The sequence below is a fragment of the Globicephala melas genome, chromosome 16, assembly GCF_963455315.2.
Source record: "Globicephala melas chromosome 16, mGloMel1.2, whole genome shotgun sequence".
Taxonomy (NCBI): Eukaryota; Metazoa; Chordata; class Mammalia; order Artiodactyla; family Delphinidae; genus Globicephala; species Globicephala melas.
In genome coordinates, this window is record NC_083329.1 from 27,885,736 (window position 1) to 27,899,271 (window position 13,536).

General features: G+C 38.5%; 1 protein-coding gene across 1 annotated transcript in view; it reads left to right on the top strand.

Moving 5' to 3' along the window:
* The window catches only part of LOC115857893 (cytochrome P450 2C23-like), a 31,523-nt gene that overhangs the window by 14,672 nt on the left and 3,315 nt on the right, over positions 1–13,536 (top strand). Inside the window, exons 6-7 of the mRNA XM_030865342.2 lie at positions 9,979–10,120; positions 11,088–11,275. Of these exons, the coding sequence (XP_030721202.1) occupies positions 9,979–10,120; positions 11,088–11,275 (330 nt within the window). The remainder of the gene's footprint in view (positions 1–9,978; positions 10,121–11,087; positions 11,276–13,536) is intronic.

The following is a 13,536-nucleotide window of genomic DNA, read 5'->3' on the forward strand; positions in this document are numbered from 1 at the left end:
TAGCACCAACTCTGTATCAGTCATGGTGCTTGGTAAATGGAATAAAATGATGAATCAGATACTACCCTGTAATTTTCTTTCATAGCACTTATCATAGTTTAACAAAATATTTATTTAATTTACCTCTATATTCTCCACTACACTGTATACTCCAAAGGGCTGGAGTATTGTCGATTTTTCACGCTTTGTATCATCAGCAACTAGCACAATGCCTAAAATATTGTAGATGCACATAAATATTTATTGAAATAATTATTGAATTAATTAATTAACAAAGATACAGTCCTTGACTTAATGGAGCTTACAGTCTAGTGCAAAGATCATCAAAACAAACAGTAACAATGAAGTGCTAATAGGGGAAGTACAAGATTGTTATGGGAGAATGTGGCAGGAACGCTAATGCTAGTCTAATTCGAGTCAGGAAGGGACTTCTAAACCAAGGCCCAGTGGATACATCCCTGCTCACATAGGTGAACAATTGAGCTGAGAGCTGAAAGGTGAGTAGGGATTATCTACATAAAAGTAGCAAAGAAAAATATACCAAGCAGAGGAACAAGATGTGCAAAGGCCCTGAGGCAGAGGGAAGCTTGGGGATATGAGGGGGTAGAGAGAAAGTCAGTGTGGCTGGAAGGGAGGGAGCAGGGGAGAGTGGTAGGAGAGAAGCTGAAACAGCAAGAGGTCAGCAGGCAGACCATTCATGCAGGGCCTGGCAGGACACATTAATTAGTTTAGCTTTTATCCTAATATCAGTGAAAATCATTTGCAGGGTCTAAGCACTGTGTAAAGGATGACCATATTTGTGATGTGGAGAACAGATTGTAGGGGTCAACAGTGGATGCAAGGAGAACAGCTAGGAGTTGTTTCAGGGTAAATTTTCTGGTGGCAGAGCCTAAAATAGGGATTTGTGTGGAAGTGATTTATTAAGGGAGTGCTATCAGGAGAAACTTCTATGTATGTGAATGAGAGAAACAGGATAAGGAAGGGGAAAAATTAAAAATAGATGTGGTTTCAGGTGAAGCCTAGTCTCTACCTGATCCTACAGGGGGCTCTAGAGTATAAATTGCACTGCAGAGTTTGTCCTTCCCTGGGGCAACGGAGCTGGGCTTTTGTACTCTTGCACCTATCAGTCATTGGTCACAGGCAGCCCCATGAGGGTGGTCTGGGAGACTGATTCCCTCCCAGGCTTCTCTTGTCATTGTGGCTCCAGTGTCCAAGGGACTCCAGAGAAAGTTGCAGGTGTGAGCCAAAGCAGCTGTGAGGTAGGTTATCAGAACCAGTAAAAGGGATCTGAGCAGGGCACCAATAGCATTTTCTGTACGAGATGATTGCACTGGCCCAAGGCAAAGTAGATGGCCAAGGGTACTGGTGGTGGAAATGAAGAGACGTGGATAGATTTGAGATACTTTTAGGAGGTAAAATTAACAGTCTTGGTGGTGAGTTGGGAAATGCAAGAGATGAGGAGCTGTGTTCCTGGCTTGCCTAACTGGATGGAAGCTGGGGCCATTCAACAATACAGGAAACACTGGAAAGGGACCACGGACAGTTGTTAACATACATACCAAAGCCTTGAGATCCTCTGAAAGAGTAGAGGAAGGAACAAAAGAAAGTTGATACGCCAACGTCTGGATTTCAACCATTCCTTCCTCTCCTGCCCTCCACATCTATTTTTCCTTTAAGATAACTATCAATAGAAAATGGGTAGAAACTTCTGAAGCATTTCTGCTTTCCTGTAAGTTTTGTTGCATTATGTTTTAATCTCTAAAGCTTACTACATAACAGATTTGGGTGTGTTAAGAATTAAACAAAATGGTGGAGTTCATTCTACTTAGCTAAATTACAGAGTTAGAACATAAATAGAAGATATATTGATATTTCCATTTTCTCCCTCACTCTCTTCCCAAGCAAAGATTTTTAAAAACCTACTGGAACTTTCTGTTGTGAGGGAGTTATTTAAAATGCTCAGTATTCCAGATCAAGGCAGTAAGAACTATAGGTAGGAAGTGGCAACGTGCCTAAAAACTTGACATCCATATGCAGAAATCATCCCATTTTGAAATGAACAGGAGAGACATGGTATAAAGAAACTGAGTTAAGAAAAATTTGATTCAGAGCTTTAAAAGTAAAGCTAATAGTTAAAAGGAGTGCTCTAATACTTTTCTTAAATTTAAAAACAGTGGTTTAAAAGCCCACCAAAAGTTAATCAGCAATGAAAATAATTTAATTATAGTGAAAAATAGAGATTTTATTAGCTTAACTAGTTTATATATATTAAACAATAATTTATTCAACAAATTCTTAGTCTGGCTATTATGCCAAGGGTTGGGGATACATCAACGAAGAAGATTTAATCCCTATTATTTTTAGTATAGTAATTGTAAAATAGAAAGCTCAGAGATTGGTTCAAGATGGCAGAGTGGAAGGACATGCACTCACTCCCTCTTGCGAGAGCACTGGAATCACAACTAACTGCTAACAGTCATCGACAGGAAGACACTGGAACTCACCAAAAAAGATACCCCACATCCAAAGACAAAGGAGAAGCCACAATGAGACAGTAGGAGGGGCTCAAGCACAATAAAATCAAAGCCCATAACCACTGGGTGGGTGACTCACAAACTGGAGAACAATTATACCACAGAAGTCCACCCACTGGGACTTCCCTGGTGGCACAGTGGTTAAGAATCTGCCTGCCAATGCAGGGATCACGGGTTCGATCCCTGGTCCGGGAAGATTGCACATGCTGCAGAGCAACTAAGCCCATGCACCACAACTGCTGAGCCCATGTGCTGCAACTACTGAAACCCATGTGTCTAGAGCCCATGCTCCGCAACAAGAGAAGCCACCGCAATGAGAAGCCCACACACCACAACGAAGAGTAGTCCCCACTCACTGCAACTAGAGAAAGCCCGTGCAACAACGAAGACCCAACACAGCCAAAACTAAATAAATTAAAAAACAAAAAACAAATTCTTTAAAAAAAATTGGAAAAAAAAGAAGTCCACCCACTGGAGTGAAGGTTCTGAGCCCCAAGTCAGGCTTCCCAACCTGGGGGTCCGGCGACAGGAGGAGGAACCCCCCAGAGAATCAGACTTTGAAGGCTAGCAGGACTTGACTGAAGGACTTCAACAGGACTGGGGGAAACAGAGACTCCACTCTTGGAGGGCACACACAAGGTAGTGTGCACATCGGGACGCAGGGGGAAAGAGCAGTGACCCATAGAAGACTGAACCAGACCTACCTGCTAGTGTTGGAGGGTCTCCTGCAGAGGTCGGGGTGTGTGTGGCTGCGTCTCACCGTGAGGGCAAGGACACTGGCAGCAGAAGTTCTGGGGAGTACTCCTTGTCATGAGCCATCCAGGAGTCCACCAACAGCCCCACCAAAGAGCTTGTAGCCTCCAGTGCTGGGTCACCTCAGGCCAAACAACCAACAGGGAGGTTGATCAGCAGACAGCGGATTAAAGTTTTACTGAGCTTCTTCCCACCAGAGCAACACCCAGTTCTACTCACCACCAGTCCCTCCCATTAGGTAGTTTGCACAAGCCTCTTAGATAGCCTTATCCACCAGAGGGTAGACAGCAGAAGCAAGAAGAGCTACAATCCTGCAGCCTGTGGAATGAAAACCACATTCACAGAAAGACAGACAAAATGAAAAGGCAGAGGACCATGTACCAGATGCAGGAATACGATAAAGCCCCAGAAAAACAACTAAGTGAAGTGGAGATAGGCAACCTTCCAGAAAAAGAATTCAGAATAATGATGGTGAAGATGATCCAGGACCTCGGAAAAAGAATGGAGGCAAAGACTGAGAAGATGCAAGAAATGTTTAACAAAGACCTAGAAGAATTAAAGAACACACACCTAGAAGAATTAAAGAACAAACAAACAGAGATGAACGATACAATAACTGAAATGAAAAATACACTAGAAGGAATCAATAGCAGAATAACTGAGGCAGAAGAACGGATAAGTGACCTGGAAGACAGAATGGTGGAATTCACTGCTGTGGAACAAAATAAAGAAAAAAGAATGAAAATAAATGAAGACAGCCTAAGACCTCTGGGACAACATTAAATGCAACAACATTCGCATTATAGGGGTCCCAGAAGGAGAAGAGAGAGGGAAAGGACCTGAGAAAATATTTGAAGAGATTATAGTTGAAAACTTCGCTAATGTAGGAAAGGAAATAGCCTCCCAAGTTCAGGAAGCACAGAGAGTCCCAGGCAGGATAAACCCAAGGAGAAACACGCTGAGACACATAGTAATCAAACTGACAAAAATTAAAGACAAAGAAAAATTATTAAAAGCAACAAGGGTAAAACGACAAATAACATACAAGGGAACTCCCATAAGGTTAACAGTTGATTTCTCAGCAGAAACTCTACAAGCCAGAAGGGAGTGGCATGGTATATTTCAAGTGGTGAAAGGGAAGAACCTACAACCAAGATTACTCTACCCACAAGAATCTCATTCAGATTCGACGAAGAAATCAAAAGCTTTACAGACAAGCAAAAGCTAAGAGAATTCAGCACCTCCAAACCAGCTCTACAACAAATGCTAAAGGAACTTCTCTAAGTGGGAAACACAAGAGAAGAAAAGAACCTACAAAAAAAACCCCAAAACAATTAAGAAAACGGTAATAGGAACATACATATCGATAATTACCTTAATGAATGGATTAAATGCTGAATTAAATGTGAATGGATTAAATGCTCCAACCAAATGACACAGGCTCACTGAATGGATGCACAAACAAAACCCATATACGTGCTGTCTACAAGAGACCCACTTCAGACTTAGGGACACATGCAGACGGAAAGTGAGGGGATGGAAAAAGATATTCCATACAAATGGAAACCAAAAGAAAGCTAGAGTAACAATACTCATATCAGATAAAATAGGCTTTAAAATAAAGAATGTTACAAGAGACAAGGAAGGACACTACATAATGATCAAGGGATCAACCCAGGAAGAAAATATAACAATTATAAATATATATGCACCCAACATAGGAGCACCTCATTACATAAGGCAAATGCTAACAACTATAAAAGAGGAAATCGACAGTAACATCATAATAGTGGGGGACTTTAACACCTCACTTACACCAATGGACAAATCATCCAGACAGAAAATTAATAAGGAAACACAGGCTTTAAATGACACATTAGACCAGATAGATTTAACTGATATTTATAGAACTTTCCACCCAAAAGTGGCAGAATACACCTACTTCTCAAGTGTACATGGAACATTCTCCAGGATAGATAATATCTTGGGTCACAAATCAAGCCTTGGAAAATTTGAGAAAATTGAAATCGGATCAAGCATCTTTTCTGACAACAATGCTATGAGATTGGAAATCAATTACAGGAAAAAAACTGGAAAAAACACACATACATGGAGGCTAAACAGTGTGCTACTAAATAACCAAGAGATCACTAAAGAAATCAAAGAGGAAATCAAAACATACCTAGAGACAAATGACAACAAACCATGACAATCCAAAACCTATGGGATGCAGCAAAAGCAGTTCTAGAGCAATACAATCCTACCTCAAGAAGCAAGAAAAATCTCAAATAAACAATCTAACCTTACACCTAAAGGAACTACAGAGACAAGAACAAACAAAACCCAAAGTTAGTAGAAGGAAAGAAATCATAACAATCAGAGCAGAAATAAATGAAATAGAAACAAAGAAAACAATAGCAAAGATCAATAAAACTAAAAGCTGGTTGTCTGAAAAGATAAACAAAATTGATAACCCTTTAGCCAGACTCATCAAGAAAAAGAGGGAGAGGACTCAAATCAATAACATTAGAAATGAAAAAGAAGTGACAATGGACACCACAGAAATACAAAGCATCATAAGAGACTACTACAAGCAACTCTATGCCAATAAAATGAGCAACCTGGAAGAAAGGGACGAGTTCTTAGAAAGGTATAACCTTCCAAGACTGAACCAGGAAGAAATAGAAAATATGAACAGACAAATCACAAGTAATGAAATTGAAACTGTGATTAAAAATCTTCCAGCAAACAAAAGTGCAGGACCAGATGGCTTCACAGGTGAATTCTATCAAACATTTAGGGAAGAGCTAACACCCATCCTTCTCAAACTCTTCCAAAAAATTGCAGAGGAAGGAACACTCCCAAACTCATTCTATGAGATCCACATCACCCTGATACCAAACAAGACAAAGATACTCCAAAAAAAGAAAATTACAGGGCTTCCCTGGTGGCACAGTGGTTGAGAGTCCGCCTGCTGATGCAGGGGACACGGGTTCGTGCCCTGGTCCAGGAAGATCCCACATGCCGCGGAGTGGCTGGGCCCGTGAGCCATGGCCGCTGAGCCTGCGCATCCGGAGCCTGTGCTCTGCAGCGGGAGAGGCCACAGCAGTGAGAGGCCCGCGTGCCGCAAAAAAAAAAAAAAGAAAAAAGAAAATTACAGACCAATATCGCTGATGAATATAGATGCAAAAATCCTCAACAAAATACTAGCAAACAGAATCCGGCAACACATTAAAAGGATCATACACCATGATCAAGTGGGATTCATCCCAGTGATGCAAGGATTCGTCAACGTACGCATATGAATCAATGTGATACACCATATTAACAAACTGAAGAATGAAAACCATATGATCATCTCAATAGATGCAGAAAAGGCTTTTGACAAAATTCAACACCAATTTATGATAAAAACTCTCCAGAAAGTGGGCCTGGAGGGAACCTACCTCGACATAATAAAGGCCTCATACGACAAACCCACAGCAAACATCATTCTCAATGGTGAAAAACTGAAAGCATTTCCTCTAAGATCAGGAACGAGACAAGGATGTCCATTCCTGCCACTGTTATTCAACATAGTTTTGGAAGTCCTAGCCATGGCAATCAGAGAAGAAAAAGAAATAAAAGGAATCCAAATAGGAAAAGAAGAAGTAAAACTGTCACTGTTTGCAGATGACATGACACTATACATAGAGAATCCTGAAGATGCCACCAGAAAACTACTAGAGCTAATCAGTGAATCTGGTAAAGTTGCAGGATACAAAATTAATGCACAGAAATCTCTTGCATTCCTATACACTAACAACAAAAGATCAGAAAGAGAAATTAAGGAAACACCTCCATTCACCACTGCAACAAAAAGAATACAGTATCTAGGAACAAACCTACTAAGGAGGTAAAAGACCTGTACTGAGAAAACTATAAGACACTAATGAAAGAAATCAAAGATGACACAAACAGATGGAGAGATATACCGTGTTCTTGGATTGGAAGAATCAGTACTGTGAAAATGACTATACTACCCAAAGCAATCTAAAGATTCAATGCAATCCCTATCAAATTACCAATGGCACTTTTTACAGAACTAGAATAAAAAAGTCTTAAAATTTGTATGGAGACACAAAAACCCCGAATAGCCAAAGCAATCTTGAGGGGAAAAAAATGGAGCTGGAGGAATCAGACTCCCTGACTTCAGACTATACTACAAAGCTATAGTAATCAAGACAATATGGTACTGGCACAAAAACTGAAATATAGATCAATGCAACAGGATAGAAAGCCCAGAGATAAATCCCCACACCTATGGTCAACTAATCTATGACAAAGTAGGCAAGGATATACAATGGAGAAAAGATAGTCTCTTCAATAAGTGGTGCTGGGAAAACTGGACAGCTACATGTAAAAGAATGAAATTCAAAAAAAAAAAATAAAGAATGAAATTCAAACACTCCCTAACACCATACCCAAAAATAAACTGAAAATGGATTAAAGATCTAAATGTAAGACCGGACACTATAAAACTCTTAGAGGAAAACATAGGAAGAACACTCTTTGACAAAAATCACAGCAAGATCTTTTTTTGACCCACCTTCTAGAGTAATGGAAAGGAAAACAAAAATAAACAAATGGGACCTAATGAAACTTCAAAGCTTTTGCACAGCAAAGGAAACTATAAACAAGATGAAATGCCAGCCCTCAGAATGGGAGAAGATATTTGCAAATGAATCAACAGACAAAGGATTAATCTCCAAAATATATAAGCAGCTCATGCAGCTCAATATTAGAAAAACAAACAACCCAATCAAAAAATGGGCAGAAGACCTAAATAGACATTTCTCCAAAGAAGACATACAGATGGCCAAGAAGCACATGAAAACCTGTTCAGCATCACTAATTATTAGAGAATTCAAATCAAAACTACAATGAGGTATCTCTCCTCACACCAGTTAGAATGGGCATCATGAGAAAATCTACAAACAACGAATGCTGGAGAGGGTGTGGAGAAAAGGGAACCCTCTTGCACTGTTGGTGGGAATATAAATTGATAGAGCCACTGTGGAGAACAGTATGGAGGTTCCTTAAAAAACTGAAAGTAAAATTACCATATGACCCAGCAATCCCATTCCTGGCCATATACCCAGAGGAAACCATAATTCAAAAAGACACATGCACCCCAATGTTCATTGTAGCAATATTTACAATAGCCAATCATGGAAGCAACCTAAATCCCCATCGACTGACGAATGGATAAAGAAGATGTGGTACATATATACAATGGAATATTACTCAGCCATAAAAAGGAATGAAATTGGGTCATTTGTAGAGACGTGAATTGATCTAGAGACTGTCATACAGAGTGAAGTAAGTCAGAAAGGGAAAAACAAATATCGTATATTAATGTGTATATGTGGAATCTAGAAGAATGGTACAGATGAGCTGGTTTGCAAGGCAGAATTAGAGACACAGATGTAGAGAACAAACGTATGGACACCAAGGGAGGAAAGTCAGGGGAGTGGGGGTGGGGTGTGATGAATTGGGAGATGGGGATTGACATATATACACTAATATGTATAAAATGGATGACTAATAAGAACCTGCTGTATAAAAAAATAAATTCTAAAATTCAACAAAAAAGAAAAAAATTGGAGAATATATGCCAAAATATTGTCAATGTTTATTACTTAAATGATAGGATTAATTTTCTTCTAGTTCCCCTGTAATTTCTAATTTTTTGACAATGTTCATGTATTTGTACACATATAATGCATTCCTGTATGTAACACTACAATGTATTTGTATTTCTATGATGTATATGTATTACTTTTGCAAAGTTAATGTAGATATATGAAAAAAATAAGAATAAAAATATATTCTTGATTTAAACATTAGAAGTGTGCAAAAAAAAAAAAAAAAAAAAAAGAAAGCTCACTCACTGTTTTTAAGCCCTGGATCAGTTTATTTTCTAAAGACTTTGTAGATCCCATGCAAAAAATTATAAGTTAAAATGTCCTATATGTACAAGTACAATCTTCATATTAGAAATGCCAATAATGGGGGTGGGTGGAAGGGAGGCTTAAGAGGGAGGGGATTTATGTATACATATAGCTGATTTACTTTGTTGTACAGCAGAAACTAACACAACATTGTAAAGCAATTATACTCCAATAAAAAAAAATGAAATGCCATTAATAATGATGTGTCATATGTGAGAGTGTGGGGCTGTGAATACCTAAGTCTTTGTAAGTGAAGGAAACAGACCAGTCCCAAACCAGTGATTTCTCTACATTGTGCTCACACAGAGCTTATCATCTAGTCTTTTTCATTAAATATAATAAAAGAAGATACCATTTACTGAGTATTTGTATATACGAAGAATTTTTCCAAGATCTTCCACCCATTAATTCTTTTAATTTTTATAATAACCCTATGGGATATGTTCTACTTTTTACCCCAATTTCACAGATGATGAAATTGAGTAAAAAGGTAAAGTAACTTGCCAAGGGCACACATCTGTTCATTGACCAACCTGGGATTTGAACCAGAAGTTTCGATTCCATGACGGATTTCTTTATCTACCACCCTACCGTGCACAAAGTGAAGCCTATTGCTAGTGATGGGGTGTGATCATAGAGCTCTGATAAGCCACTGCCTTCTTTTTAACTCATGTGGCCATTAACTCTACCATCTACAGGAGAAACAGAACCCAGAGTCTGAATTTCACTTGGAGAACTTGACAACCTGTGGATCAAATCTGTTTTCAGCGGGAACAGAGACAACCAGTCTCACTCTGAGCTATGGGTTCCTGCTCCTAATGAAATACCCTGAGGTTCAAGGTACAGCAAATATCCTAAGTATTTATGTAGGATAAAATATGAGCTCCTGGCACTGGTGAGGGTGGGAAGATACCACTGGCAGTGACAACTTCTCTTTCTTTGGACTGCCTTGTAGAACGTCATGCAAAGGGTCATCCATGGTTTGATCAGAATTATATCAAATGATGCTGACAAGAAAGAGAGACCTTTATGAACCCAAAGGCTTTCATTTAAGTTTAAACACAGAGGAGCTTCTGAATCCCAACTCTTCCATATGTGATGCAATGCTGAAGAGTGAGCCCTATTTAGATGAGGGATGCATGGATTCCCACGATGGCTTCTCATTCTCGGCCTGCCCATACCTGGCTGTGTGACCTCAAACAAGTTATTTCACCTCACAGGCCTGTGTTTTTCCGTCTTGAGAATGGATCAGACTCCCCAAAGGGAATTTTTAGCTCCAATGTAATTTAAAATTAAAAAATGAAATTGTAGTAGCGTGATTTTCTCAAGCACGTTCTCAGAGCACAGGTCTTAGAAAGCCAGTGTTTATACTGCTTAACAAAATGGTGTTTGCCATTCCCACAAAATGTGTAGGACACTGGATGAGGCTGACAAAGGAGATGCTCCCACTAGAGTGAGGATTAAACATTTCCTCTCCACAGCTGCTTTGCCAGGAATCTGGGGTAAACCTTAATCCCTGCCACAGAGGTCATCTCCTCACCCATACAGGAGGACAAACCAATTCAGGCAGGAGGCCAAGGACATAGCTGATGCAGCTTTTATGTTTCCTGCAGCAAAATCTCTGGTCTTTTAGATCAGAAAATAGAAAATAGAAATTCCATTGAGGAGCAGACCAGTGGGCTGTTTAGCAACATGTCTTTGACCTTGGGAGCCTTTTCTAGGCCACTGTCTATTATACATCGTAAGCATTTCCAAGTATCCAGGGGACACATCTCTTGAGTAGCATTCATGATTCATGTCTTTGCAGCCAAAGTTCATGAAGAAATTGACCGTGTAATTGGATGCAACCAAAGCCCCTGCATGAAGGACAAGATAAAGCTGCCCTATACAGAGGCCGTGCTTCATGAGATACAAAGATACATCACCCTCCTTCCTTCTAACATGCCCCGTACTGTGGCCCGGGATACGAAATTCAGACAGTACTTCATCCCTAAGGTTAGAGGTGTCTGGGAAACCTGGGTGGGATAGAAGGGGCAGCATGATACCTCAGTGGGGCCTGAGGCATCTCAGTTCTGTTTCAGGAAGAGAGGCAATTGAGAGACATAGAAAGAACACAAGGTCAGAGTCACATGACCTGGGTTTGCAATCTGTCATTGCCATGCAGTGCACCCTCAGGCCATTATGTCACCTCTGTGGTCCTGTCTCTGCCTTCCTGGAATGGGGAAGCTGACCTGGGGCTCCCAAGGCCCCTCACACTCTCACGTAGAATGTATTGAGGGAGAAGTGATTTGCATTAATGCGAATGTTGTGGGAACAGAAACCTGATTTTCCATGATGGATTTTAAATAGGGGGAAGAGATGGAAAATGTATCTGCAGCTCTAGAGTAATCAAGTCAAATGTCAGCTTTCTTTAACCCGAATTCTTTCCTCTGAAGACCTCATATACCAGCACATTTGGGACATTGCTGCCCATGACAGTTAACAATTATCAAAAGAGTAGTCAGTCTTCTGTAGTGATTAAGGGGTTGGGTTTTACATTTAATCCATTCAAGAGTATAGAAGAGGAAGAAAAGGTGACAGAATACTGCAAAACTGAAACAGCTCCCAACCTTACTGCCAAACGTCAATGCAAAAGTCTATTAACACATAAGTCTAGCATCACATTAAAAATACTACATCACCAGCAAGTGAAGGTAATCAGGAACACAGGAATGGTCTAACACCAGAAAATCTGGTTTATTATCACCATATAAGTAGAACTTAGAGAAAAATCACATGATAATCACATTTGTACAGAAAATGCTTTTGATAATATTAAAGAGTTTAACCCTTAAAAAAATAGGAATAGATAAATACCTCATTAGCCATGGAAAACATATTTCCCAAATCATGCTTTTTGACTAAAAGCATTCCTATTAATATCAGGAATAAGACAAGGCTATCCACCATTACCAGTATTTAACTAGAATTAGAAAAAGGTAATGAGGTAAAACATTTAAGAGGCGGGGTCGATTTGTAGGTGACATAATTGTACCTGGAAAACTCAAGAAAATTAACTTAAGTACCACTGCAAAAACAGAATTTTCCAGTGGTTGGGTACAAATTTATTATTAAAAAAATCAATTTCTACCCTATATAAAATAAAAGCTATGTTTTAAAAACATAATGAATAAAAGCTTTTTATTGATAAAAACGAGGATAAAATACTTAGGAATATACTTGATAAGAAATTTGCAAGATTTATACCAAAAAAAAAAACCCCTTAAAATGTTAATGAAAGATACACAAGTTTTGAATAAATTAGATTTATTCTGTGTTCAGGTAGGAAGATAGCAGTTACCCTGAAATTAATCTATGCATTTATGAGATCTCAATGAAAATATAAACTAGATACTTTTTTGGAACTAAACTAACAGATCTCAAATTTGATGTGGGAAATTAAAAAATAAAGAATAGTCAGGGACAGGTCCTACCAAATATTAAAATATAAGGTCACAGTTATTAAAGCACTATAATACAGCTTCTTGAGTAGACAGATCAATCAAATAAAGTCTAGAAATAAATGTAATTATACATGGAAACTTAGTATATGATAAAGTGGCTTTTTCCTTGTAACCTAGAGGAAAAATATTGATTATTCAGTTGTAGAACTCCCAGGGGAGTTGGAAAAAAAAGAATAATAAATCCCTACCTCAAACTTTCATATAAAATAAATCTTATATGAAAATTTATTCTTGGTGGCTCAAATATATACACATAGGATATTAAACTATAAAAGTGCTAAGGATAAAAGCAATAACTTTTTTTGAGAATTTCAGAGTGAAGAAAGACTTTCTAACATTGACCAAAGAAAAGAGGAATAAGAGGGCTATACATTTAAAAATGGATAAATTTGGTTACATGCAAGTAAGAAAAATCTACCTAAGAAAAAGAAACAAAGTCAAAAGACAAATGACAAACTGAGACAAAATGTTTCATAGTTCATAAGAACAAAGAACTAATTACTGAAAAATAAAATGAACTCCTACAGTCAGCATGAAAAAACCCCAGAACCAACAGATAGAATGCATGGGAGACAAAATTTAAATTTGAGTGAAAGTAATTACAAATGGTTTTAAATATGTGAAAATATACTTACACAATAAAATATATTGAAAATAAAAATGATAAAGAAACATGTTTTCACTTGTCACAATATGTTGGCAAGATATAAAAAAACATATGTTTTTGCTAGTAGTATAAATTGGTGTAACTTC